Source organism: Pleurodeles waltl, chromosome 8 (genome assembly GCF_031143425.1).
Source record: "Pleurodeles waltl isolate 20211129_DDA chromosome 8, aPleWal1.hap1.20221129, whole genome shotgun sequence".
Classification (NCBI taxonomy): Eukaryota; Metazoa; Chordata; class Amphibia; order Caudata; family Salamandridae; genus Pleurodeles; species Pleurodeles waltl.
This window is the reverse complement of record NC_090447.1, coordinates 1,268,525,304-1,268,538,146: the sequence shown is the minus strand read 5'-3', so window position 1 is coordinate 1,268,538,146 and position 12,843 is coordinate 1,268,525,304. Positions and strand designations below refer to the sequence as shown.

The following is a 12,843-nucleotide window of genomic DNA, read 5'->3' as shown; positions in this document are numbered from 1 at the left end:
TGTAAAGATCTCCCAGGAAATTTTGGTTTGTCTCCCAGCCCACGTAAGTGTTATAAGAAGGGAGCGGGTGTGGCGTCAAACGTATTGTGGCAGCGGGAGGTTAATGGACAGGTACAAGAATTTGGGTAGTATCAACCACTTTGCTAAAGCTAGCGTGCTGGCCATTGGAAACAGGAGATCCATCCATATCTCCACACGCTCCTCCAGCCAGTCCATCTGATGGCCATAGTTGGAGCGCCAGAGGGTGTCCAAGTCTCGGCTCCGCCAGACTCCCAGGTACCTACCTCAGTTGCCCAATGCAGAGGAAACTCCGACGTAACCTCCTGAGTCAATGTTGTGAGTGGAAAGAATCATTGATTTTGCCCAGTTTATAGAAATTCCAGAGAGCTCCCAAACTTGGTGAATTCCCTAATTGAAGGGTCTAAATTATCACGAGGGTGTTTGAAATATAGAGTCACAATGTTTGCTTACATGGAAACCAAAACAACATAGGGTGAAAATACCAGGCCACTCTGGGAGTTGTGCTGATGGAGTTTGGCTGCAAGAGGTTTCATTGCAATGGCGAAAAGTATGGGAGATAATGCCGGGAGCATGCCAGGAGTCACTGGAAAAGAGGGGTAATCTATCCATTAATGTGAAGGCGGGCCACAGGACCTGCATAAAGGAGGTGAATGAGTTTACAAAATGTAGGGCTGATACCAAGCTGAGATAACAATGCAAAGAGATATGGCCAGTCCAATGAATCAAAAGCCTTAGTGGCATCTAAAAAAATCACAGCAGCGCTGAGACTGGCTCAATGATACGTAGTAGAGCAAAAAAGCTCAGAGGGTGGTGAGACGTAGAGCATCCAGGGACCTATCCGGACTGATCTGGTCTGACAGTGAGCAGAAGCAGTAGGAGCAACTGGGAAGCGATCAACTTGGCAAGGATTTTGTTATCCATGTTAATCATAGCTAACAGTACATAGGATTCATATTGCTGTGGATCCTTGTCGGGTTTTAAAATGGTAACAATCAGCACCACTTGTACAGGTGGTACAAGTGGTACATATATATATGGCTAGGAGGTGCTGGGCTAGGAGAGGTGCGAACTCTTTGTAAAAAGCAGTGGTGACTATCTAAACCCACAGACGTATCCCCAGGGAGAACACTAATCACTTGTACAACTTCTTCTACTGTGAACAGCTCATCTAGAAACCTACAGTGCCCATCTTCTCATCAGAGTAGTTGTAGCGAGTCAAAGAAGGAGTCAAGGTCTGGGGGTGCATTTGACTGGGCTGACTGGTACAATGAAGAGTAGAAATTTGTCATTTCCCTCTGCCCCACAGCCATCCCTATTACTACTTAGTTGCTCTGGGTCCTCTGCTCTGCGATGTAATTGTTAGCCCAGGGCTTACGCAACATATTCGCAAGTGTTTTGCCTGCTTAGTCATCCTGACCGTATCGCCGGGCATTGGCCTCCTTGCTCAGATAATGTGTTTCCCGCTGCATGGCATCTTCAAAGTCGCTCAGTTTGCTTTGAATGCTAGCTAGTGTGGAGTCACTTTTGTCAGTGAAGGACTGGAGCGCCAGTGCCCTGATCTCCGCCTTGAGGTGTGTCAAGTCACCCTGCAATGCACTCAGTACCCCAGCCTGTTTGCTATACATAACCCAGGAATTGCTGTTTTTAACCCCTTCCAAAGTGTGACGTAGGAATCCACCATACCCAAATTATGTGCAAAGTATTCCTCGTTTGCCATCCACACTTCCTCCCAAAACATTTCGTTGTGCAGTGCACCCAATGGAAGCCACCACATGAAATCTAAAGTCCAGAGGGGAGAACTGTAACTGAACTGGGGAGTGGTCTGACACGATACATGGCATGTGAAAAACCTTGCTAGTCAGCGCCTCGTCATCCTGCATGGCCTTGCAAAGATCAATGCGTGACCAAGCAAGGCAGGTCGGGGTGATACATGTCATGTGCTATGTGTTGTTCCCCTATCCAGCCCTCTGCTAGGTGTGGTTCCTGTAGGAAGCAAATGTCTGTGCAATGCCTCTGCAGATATGCCAGCACGTGGCATGTCTTACACCTGTCATTCAATCCACAAACATTCCACGTCACACAAGCTAGTGGTGCCATAGTGTTTCCTTCATAGTCTGAACTAGCAAGGTCAGTGCACGCTCGCAGGGAGAAATAGCCTGTCGTTGAGCTAGTGGGTGTTTGCTGAGTGGAGGGAGGGAGACAAAAAACTAAAATCTATAATAGTTAAGAACAGTACCCAAACACTGATACCACCCACTTCGGCCCCCAACCGGACCAAAAGCATCGCTCCCAACCCAAACCTGGCCACTGGTGCCAGAAAAGAAGACCAACCAGGGACGGATCTCAGTAGCTATAGGCCCAGCACACTCCCAGCTACGAAATAGCTGGGGACTGGAGGGAGTTCATAATAGCAGTTCGTCCAGGCCATCAGCAGTTTGATTGTATATATTTGTGGTACAAGCCCAACAGTTCAGGTGCCTCTAGTGACATGAAACTATTGAAAGCGAGGGTCACATGTTGAATAATGCCATCAGTGTTCAGTGGTCAAACAAGAAGTAATATTGTTGGACTGCACAGAACATAATCATTTAAACTTAAATGCCCCTTGTTGGAAATGGCCCTTTCTGTGGGGTTTCCCCTTTCTTTTTGCTTCTGACCTCCTGTTTTGAATCCTGTGATGACTTTAGTTTTTTCTGGCTTTAGGACGCTGGGCACTTTACAACTGCTTACCAGTGCTAAAGTGCAAGGGCTCTCTGTCTAAATTGTATTGGGGATTGTTCTCTCCATTTTGGCTCATTTGATTTACTAGTGAGTCCCTAATATAGTGTACTAGGTGTGCCCAGGGTCTGTAAATCAAATGCTACTAGTGGGCCTGGAGCACTGATTATGCCACACACATGAGTAGCCCTGTAAATATGTCATAGACCTGCCACTGCAGTTTGTGTGTGTGTGCAGTTTTGAACTGTTAGTTTGACGTGGCAGGTGCACTCACTTGCCAGTCCCAAACCTTCCCTTTTATTACATGAAAGTCACCCCTAATGTAGGCCCAAGGCAGCCCAATGGGCATGGTGCAGTGTATTTAAAGGACAGGAATTGTCCTGATAGTGAAATACTGCTAAATTCGTTTTTCACTATTCCAAGGCCTATCTCTCCCATAGGGTAACATGGGGGTTGCCTTGAAATATCTTTTAAGTGTAATTTCCCATTGGGAGCAGATAGAGATGTGGAGTTTGGGGACTCTGAACTCACAATTTAAAAATTCATCATTTGGTGAAGTTGGTTTTTAAATTGTGAGTTTGAAAATGCCACTTTTAGAAAGCGGGCATTTTCTTTCTTAACTATTCTGTGCCTCTGTCCGGCTGTGTAATACACTTCTGGGTCAGGATGACAGCTGGGCTGTTTGTAAATTCACTCTAGACAGTCACACAAAGTGAGCTGAAGTGTGCCCTGCATGTCCTGATGGGTCTTTCTGGGCTAGAGTGGTGGGAGGCGCTGACACTTGCACCTGAATAGGGATGTGCCTGTCCTTACACAAAGCAGTCTCCAACCCCCTAGGGGTGTGTTTGGGGCCAGGGCAGGAAAGGTGGGGTCTTGTGCACTACAAAGACTTTCCTTTGAGGTTTGCCTACTTCAAAGACAGAAATGAGTATTTGTAGTGGAACACAACTTTAGAATCCTTCTGGACTGAGGACATTGTGAAGGAACAAGAGCTAGATGCTCTAGTAGGGACTGCCACTCTGCCTGTTGCTTGGCTGTGCTGGCCTGCTGCTTTCTGCTTCTTTCCTGGAAGTGAAATGACTGGACTTTGCTTTCTAAATCCTATTTCCAAAGGTTCTATAAGGGGTTGGACTGCCCTTGCCCCCCTGCTAGAAGTCTCAGGCACATCAAAGACTTCATCTGCCAGCACCTGGGCTGTCTTGCTGAGAATCCTGCCTTGCCAAGTGGTGCTAAATCCATTGAGAGTCAGTTCTGATGTAAGAAACCAAGTACATTGACTCCAGAGCTACTTCGGAACTGGCACTGCTCTCTGACTCTGTGCTACTGCCTGCACCAAAGCCGTGGCCCCGCTGAGTGCAACCACTGTGACCGACGCTGCAGGCCCAATGCTGCCGCAGCACCTCTAAAGTCCCACCACAGCATGAGTCCCGAATGCCATATCACTGACATCCGTGACACCCTACTTCGACTCCGCTGCAGCACCTGTGGCCCCGTAGTGTGATCGCAACAGCGTGAAGTCAACACCTCATGCCTTAACCTGCTGGATTCCCTGAACCTACCGGATCACAAGGAACCGACACCTTGCCATTGACGCTCCATCACTTCCCCTGCAACCATAAGGAACCAATGCCTCACCTCTCCTGTCTCGCAGTAAGAAACCGACGCCTCACCTCCCAGGTAGCAGTAAGGAACCAACACTGCACTGGCTCCAGCAACGCCTCACCTCCCCGACTCCATGCAATGTCTTTGTTTCCTTGTTTTCCAAAGGTACTGTACCTGGGATCCGTGCAACTCCATGACCGGCCAACACTCCCTCGCGAGCGGCAGCAGACTGTTGGGAATTACTCCATTAAGACGTCGTGATAGCCCCAGTTGGAGATTTTGTGTGTTCGAAGCACTCTACTGAGATGTAATCTTTTAAAATGTGTATCTTCACTTGTGTATTTTGATTTTTGCCATTTTGGTCTTATTTTACTCAGATAAATATTGGCTATGTTTCTAAACTGGTGTGGAGTACTTTTGTGGTGTTCTCACTGTGTTACTGCGTGTGTGTGTGTGTGTGTGTGTACAAATGCTTTACACATTGGGTCTGAGATAAGCCTGACTGCTCATGCCACGCTACCAGGTTAGTGAACAAGGGTTATCTTAGCTGTGTGACTCCCTTACCCTGACTAGAGTGAGGGTCCCTACTTGGACACGGTGCAAACCACTGCCAACTAGAGACCCCATGTCTACCATCTCTGTGCAACATTAGTGGGTTCTGTGTGTGGTCTAGTTGCAGTCAGCGGGATGCCCTTAACAAACTTGGTGGCCGCTTGGCTGGATGCAGCAAGGACTATTTTGTGTTCGTCTTGAATAGGGTGGATTTAACGGGCAAAAAGTATCTTCTGATTGCCTGAACAGTGACCTTAAAGCCCAGGTAGAAGGAGACAGTTGTGTCCTGGTAGATGAGGATTTGTTGATCTCTTGCAAGTCGCAACACTGTGTCTCTGTCTCTTTAATTCAGTAGATGCGCAATTATGGGTCTGTGCGCTCTCTCCACAGTTAGCATGGCAAAGAGTGACTCACCATAAAGTGCGCGGAGCATAGTTTCAACCTCATCCTCCATGTGTCCCATGGCGGTGGATTCTGAAACTCCAAAAATCCTGAGGTTGTCTTTATTTTTATTTTGGATGAGCTCTAAGACCTTTTCCATTTGGAGCAATATCTCACTCACCAGCGCCCCGTCATCTTAAGTCGTTGACGTACGACTCTCAAGTTAGGGTAGGCATTCACCATGGCCGTTGACTCTTTCCTTTAGCAGGTCAAATCCATCAGTCAACAGATCAATCTTGGTATTAACGGCAATAAGGCTGTGTTTAAAATCTAAGAATTTTGCACATATGTCAGTCTTTAGGGAATACTCTCTCCACCGCCTGGACTCACCTACTGTCTTCCATCGGTGGTTTTGTTGTGCACATCTTTTGGTGCTGTTCAAATGTGAGCTTTAATTGTTTTGCGTCGGCATTCTCCATTATTTAGTTGATGGGTTAACTGTGGAGGTGTGGCCGCAGGGAAGCCAGCATTGCTCAGTCAGGCAAACTGGGCGTTGTACATCAGCCAGGTTCCGTCTCACCTCAAAGGGATATTCCAGGGGGGCACAAGCAGATCACGCACCTGCACGGTGCTCTCCTCCTTAGTTGTGGTCTGGGCTACCAGCAAACCATTCTGGGGTCGTAAGCAGAGACAGGCTCCAAAAAGGAGATAAGTTGGGCCCTGCTACTTCCCACTGGTTCTGAGGGAATGGGGGGCACGGGCAAGCCAGTGGTCACTTGATCAGTTGGGGGCCTCCTTAAGCAACAAAAGCCCTTTGTTTGTTTGGGTAGGGCCGATCAACCCCTGTAGATTCTCAGCTAGGGGTCAGGCCCAATCTCCAGTTGGACCCAACCAAATGGCGTTGCAGCCACTTAGTTTTCTTGCAGAGGGTGGGGGCCGTCACTGCATCCCCAAACTGTAAACAACCCAGGCAGGACTTCTGTGCTGGGCTTGGAGCCCTCTTGGTGCTGTTCTGTCCAGAAGCAAGACTAGGCCCTTCACAGTGTCCACGCACAGGCCGCAGCTCAGACAGCAGGGGCTAGGACGGATGCAGATAGGCAGCTCAGATGGGTGCTGTTGGATTAGTTAGCTCCGTGCACGCCACTCACTCAGGGGCCTTCGCGGCAGGCACCCAGGGCCGACGTTCCCTGCTAGTGCCAGTCTCACCAGCACTACCAGAGTACGCTGTAGCCACCTCACCACCTCTCCAGCTTCCGTCACACGGGGCGGTCACTCAGTTGGTCCCGCCAAGTCCGTCCCCGTATTGGGACAGGCAGTTGCAGGTCAAAGTCTTGGCGGGCAGACACTAAGACCTCTGGTGGCCTGCAGCCACCATGGTAGACTAGTTAACTAGCAGGGAATCTCACATTTTGCAGGACTTCTTAATTTGGTCCCTTCATGGCTCCAGCTTGCAGGTCTCGGGTGTACTGAGCACAGCAGGGGTTGTCTTCACTAAGCACAGGTGGTAATCGCTGCCATAGTCTTGCATTCCCGCTGTGCTCTAGGCTACTTCGGGCATCCCTGCAGGTTCAGCTATTTCAGCACTGTCTTTGCAGCCAGAAATGGGTACCCATGGGAAAACAGAGTTGCGAGCATGAGATCTTCAGTCAGCAGGCACTGATGCTGTTTTTTTAAATCGGATAAATGATGATATTCAGCCCCCGGTCAGCAGAGCCTCACAGAGTGATGGCCATCTTCTGCCGAGGCCTCTAACACCCCCAACAGGAACACACTAAATGCACCTCATAGTAAGTGCCCAAAATTTAACTCAGTAAAGATGCCCAGGGAAAATACTGATAGTGCTTGGTGTTGTATTACTGTGGTGTGGTTTGACCTACCATTTATGAGTTTTCCTGCTACGAATGACAGATAACCTGCAGTATCAGAATTAGCATCCCAATGATTGCAGATTTCCCCTATTTTCCCCAGTTTTCTCCATACAAATATTGACACCTTTTTCCTAGCAAAATTGGCACAGAGAAAAATATCATATTTGCACTAAACATTGTTTGGGCTTAGTTCCAATATTTCCCCTGAAATTCAGGATGATCAAGAGACTGGGCATTGACCTATAAGAGGACCATTTTAGTTCTCAAAAAGAGAGTGCATGCCATGGCAGGTCTGGGGAAGCAAAGCAACCCTGGCAAATTTGGTCAGACCAGCTCCTATTGGCTGCATAGCAAGCACGCCTGATGACTATAAAGGGGGTTCCCATCTAAAAATATTGGGGAGAAATGGCAAAAACTGTGCATTCTACGACACATTTTTTATTATGTATTCAACGCTATTGGTTCTTATAGCATAGTAAATGGTGAACTTTCAGTGCACCAGTATGCAGCAATCTTTATTGGGGCTCTTCAGTGATTCCCTCACCATCATCCTCTAACACGGCCTCTCATCTCTCCTTAGCCCCTCTCTCACATGCATTTCAATTGGTTTATAGCACCTCTTTTACCAGCACAGGGTGCTAGAGCACTTCACATCACACACACATACAGAGACAATGAATCATACGTAAGTAAAGCAGTGTATAGAAAATATTACCTAAGATAAAGGGGACTACAAGGTATAGGATTTACATGTCATCCACACTGGTAGGAATTTGCTTGGTCTGTGGAAGCATAAACTCAGGATTCAGAACCTAACACAGTGGTTAGGGTTGACGTTACTAAAAACAATGTATTTCTACCCAAACAAACCCTTTTTAGAAAAGTTAGGATAATCAAATACTGGAAAATTGATCTCTGTGACAAAAGCAGTATCCCACTGAGCACAGCACATAAAATACTGTTCTGTGATTTGCATAGCACACATTATTTGCAGGAGGCATATTAACACTCTGCGCTACCTTAGAAAAGTCAAAACTGCAACTAGACAGAACTCTGGTCTCTCTCCAGCAGGAACATTGATCATCAAAATTACCTTGCCACTTTTATTGTTGCCTGAAAACTGATGGCTATACAAGGAACTCTGAAGTGCTTTTAAAACTGCTGCCCTGCTACAAAACCGGCCCCCAGTAACAAAAGCAGACCCCCCTTCCAGTCTCCCGGGCAAATGCCCGATGCCCGTTACGGTCAGTCGGGCCTTGGTAAAGGCTCTGTCTGTTGTGAGACATTGTTATTTTACAGTGGACTTAGTGAAGGTTAGCAGCAGACGGGCTCTGTCACTCTCATTTGCTTGCTTCTTATGTGTTAACTGTGTGAACTTTCCATCCTCTTTTTGTGTTTGTCTCACCCCTGGAACATAGATGCCTTACTATGTCCTTTTACTGATTGCCTTTTTCAAGCACTACTTTTTTCTTTTTGTTTAAGCACTCTATGAGAGTGTCTGTGTTATCCCGCTGTCTCCCTCATCTGCTTCTCTCCCTCCCTTAGCTGTGCTCCATGTTCCTCTCTTTCTCACTTCTGTGATTCTCCTCCCTCCACCTGTACTGCCTTCTAGTCTTGTGCTTTCTCCCTGAAGGTTTCATGTTGCTGTCTTTTGCCTCGTACATTTCACCAAGACCAATTGGCTTTGCCAGTGATTGTCCATTTTTATATCTGCTCTCTTCTGAAATTCACTGGTGACTATGATTGCTTCCACCAATTTTATGCTGACAACATACAGTACTACCTATACATACCTGTTCAAGCCATATTAAGCAGCCCTTGAAACCTGCACAACTGCATATTTGAATTGCTCTTCCTCAACATCAAAAGTGGCACCAAGCTTTCATTCATCCATAAGTAGTTCAGCCCAAGTTAATGGGTCTTTGGGACCCAGCACCAATGATAACATTTTAATTGTTACTCTTGACACTAAAACAACCAATTCAACTCAGGTCCTACCTATAGTTAGCAAACATCACCATTATGTTTGCCTAATTGGTCATATTATGTTCTTCATCCCTACAGAGGTGTGATAGCGAAGTGTGAACTTTATCAGTTTCTGGCTTCACTAGTCAAACTCCCAGTACAAATGCTTGCCAAAAAATCAAACCCCCTTCCTCCCGGTCATCTAAAATGGTTAAATCAGATGGCTCCCAGAGCAAGATCTTTTTCTACTAGCACTCACTCAAGACCGAAATGCCTTCAATGCTCTTTGGCTCAAGTGCAAACGAATCAAAAGAACAAGGGCCCAAATACCAAAGAATAAATGCTGCATTGTAGATGCTTCATGTGCAGACCAAACAACACCTGATTTAGATGCCTCAACCATGGTGTAACTCACCAGAGAAGATGCTTTACAATAGGAAGACCATTGTAAAGGAATGCAATAATCATCAACAGCTGTAGCAATATCAGCTACTTAGAATATAAGTAGAACGTCAGATACTTTGTAAAACTCGGATACACATGTTCCTCCATTCAGGAAGTGTTTCGAGGTTTTTTATTAGAATTCTTCCATTGATCTTTCTTTTTCACTCCAACAGTGTGCAAGGCACTATTTCATATTCCCCATTGTGCATGCTGAATTAGCCTGTAGGTTTGTTAAGGTGATGTGTTACCCCAAGAAGTCACACGTACCTGTCGGACGCTGGCTTGGAGAAGGTCCCCAAGACGTTCAACAAGATCAGTGAATCTGGGCCTTTCTGGTGGATCACTGTTCCAGCAGTCTAACATTGTCTGATATCTGAAGTTAAAAATAGAAAGTGTAATCAGGCATATTTAGGAAAATGTTCTATCAGTGGTTAATTTGTCTGTACAACATAGATGCACTAGTTCATTAAGATTCTTTAAGTGTGAGACAAGCCTTCATCAGGTTATCATGATGGGCATTTTTTGAACAATGGAATCTTCTTTTTTAATTGTCTGCAGCTCTTCATTCCAACAGAAATATGTGTTGGCAAGAATTCATCTCAAGCACAGAGCCACATTCTGATATTTTTTTCAGTCATATGTGATTTCATAGAAAAACGATTGCTTTAATGGCATGCCATTACTGAGAAACCATTTCATCTAAACTGCTTTATAGAAATTTTCAGAATGAATGGCATTTACCTTTTCGTAGTAACCAATTCATACAAATGCCTTTTTGGCTGAAATTGGCTTTTGAATGCTTATTTTCTAAGTATAAATGCAACAGTTGCAGGTCTTACTTTCAGAAACAGTTTTGTAAGAGATATTTATTTCGCTGCTTTACGTCAGGGGACATTATTTCATTTTATGTCTTTTACATTGTCAAACAATTACTTTGGATACTTTTAATTCTCTGACCCATCACCACTATTGAACACCATCCATTGCTGATCCCTCACAACCCCTCTAAACTATCAATGCCTGCCCCCTAAAGCCCCTGACCCCATCAAAACTACACTCATCACTGAAGCCTTAGAGCTCTTTTTACCCCAAATATCCACCATCCCTGAACCATAAAATCACTCACTACCCCTAACTCCACCAGTTGCTTAACCCAAAAAGACTCTTTCCATGCCAAAACACATCCATCCCATACCCCTTAAAACACCTCAGCGGACCCAAGCTCCACCTATTCCTGAACCCTAAAAAACCTTTACCGCCCTTAAACATCAACCATCCATGATCCATTGTAACTCCTCACCACCCTAAACTACTCATCCATGAACCTTAAAAAACACTTTCTACATCTAAACTCCACATATCCCTGAAACATTAAAATCCTTCACCACCCTAAACTCCACCCCATTCTGAACCCTAAAAACTCTTCACCACCCCAGCTGCTACTCATAATTAAACCTTAAAAACCTTCAACAGTCTTACACTTTGACCATCCATGAAATCTAAAACCCCTCAGCACCCCTACAACCCATCCATCCTTAAAGCTAAAAGCACCTCACACACCTAAATGCCACTCATCCATGAACTATAAAAACCCCTCACTATCCCTAGACTCCATCTATCTCTGAACCCTAAAAAACCCTTTCTATGCCCTGTAAAAACCCCTCACTACCCCTAGACTCCATCCATCTCTGAACCCTAAAACCCCTTTCTATGCCCGAACACCAGCTATTCCTGACCCCTAAAAATCCCTCATCACCCTAAACATTACCCATCCCTGAACCCAAAAGCCCTACAGTAGTCCTAAACTTCACCCATGTACAGTGTAATTTTGGATAATTCCTTAAAATTATCTTTCCTTGACAATGTTTGCTTTCATTTTTGATTTTCTTGTATTTCCATTTCATTTTCCATTAATTCACACACCACGCTTTTTCTTTTAGTTAAGGTTCTGATAGAGCCTTTCAGCGAGTATCAGAGCAGTTTCCAGAGAACACTTTTTTGTAGCAGCAGTATCTCAATAATGAGGAGGTGTCCATACAACCACAGTATGAATGAGTTTAGTTAATCCTAGATTAGAGAAACCAGGATGTGAAGGGAAGGGGCTGTAATGTGGACAATTGGCCTTGATTTACAAAAGCTTAAGGAGGGTGCTTGCACGACGCAAATTGGTGCAAACAGCTGCATTGATCAACTTTTCAATGCAAGATGATGTTTTTCACTGAAAATTGATGTGAGTGGAGCACTAAACGGCCTTGAGACGCATAACATAAAACCCCTGATAATGTAAACAAAGAGAGCATAACTGGGCAAGATCTGCACAAAAATACTTTAGAATCCATGTAAAACCAGATTAACTGAAGTCACACACAGTGGAATGACATGGCTTTGAGTCAATACCAATTTCAAATTGAAACAAACACAAACAATGGACAAACTGGAAACCGTGAATTGTTTTACAGGAATACAAGCATGCATATTACATAATTGTCCCTTAGCCATTCCTCTTGGTGAAGGGGTCACACTCAAAGGTGCTCTTTAGGTAAGAAGCTCATGGAAGACACTTCTTGACTGCCTCTACACCATAGCGTAAGGGTAAATCATGTTTGATATCAAGCAAAAACTGTATTTTTAGCGCATGGATGGCTGATGATATCATAAGGGTGCAATGCTTTGTAAAATGCCCTGCGAGAGTTTTTCTTCTTCATGCTGCACATCACTGCAGATTTTCACTAAGTGCTACATTGTGCTTATCTTGGTAAGTTTTAAACTTTACTTCAACGCTACATATTAGTGCAATTTGATGCAAAGAATCTCACAACTATTTGGTGAAGGTATGAAGCCAGAATTCATGAACCAAAGTCAGACAAATAGCCACTAGACCACACACCATGACCATTCAAAGAAAGTATCAAAATTTTACTCAGTTTCCTCAAGGGCCATTGCAGGTGCCCAATCCCCTTGCTTTTAGCATCTTCTTTCTATAAAATATGTGGCCAAATATAATCCTTGATAATTTAATTTATTAAATATAAAATGCGGAGCAAAATGAATTATATTCTTGCAGTGCTTAATTTGAGCAGGTGGTTTCCGGTGTTGGACACCAGCACTTATTTTTGACGGCTGGCACTTATTCACTGCGAGCAAAATACACATATGGAAAAGACGGAGGAAGGGAAAAGCGAAAAAGCTTCCCAAAGGAAGAAGGCAGAAAGCTGAAAAACTGAGCTGAAGGGTCAGGGAGTGGCTGTAAGTGGATTAAAGAGGCCAGATATGATTTCAGGATTACGCTGCC

The 12,843-nt window shown here is 45.0% G+C and overlaps 1 protein-coding gene across 1 annotated transcript in view; it reads right to left on the bottom strand.

Annotated features, from left to right (window-relative positions):
- Positions 1 to 12,843, bottom strand: part of FLT1 (fms related receptor tyrosine kinase 1) — a 310,221-nt gene that overhangs the window by 37,236 nt on the left and 260,142 nt on the right. Inside the window, exon 27 of the mRNA XM_069202204.1 lies at positions 9,819 to 9,924. Coding sequence (XP_069058305.1) covers positions 9,819 to 9,924 — 106 coding nt within the window. The remainder of the gene's footprint in view (positions 1 to 9,818; positions 9,925 to 12,843) is intronic.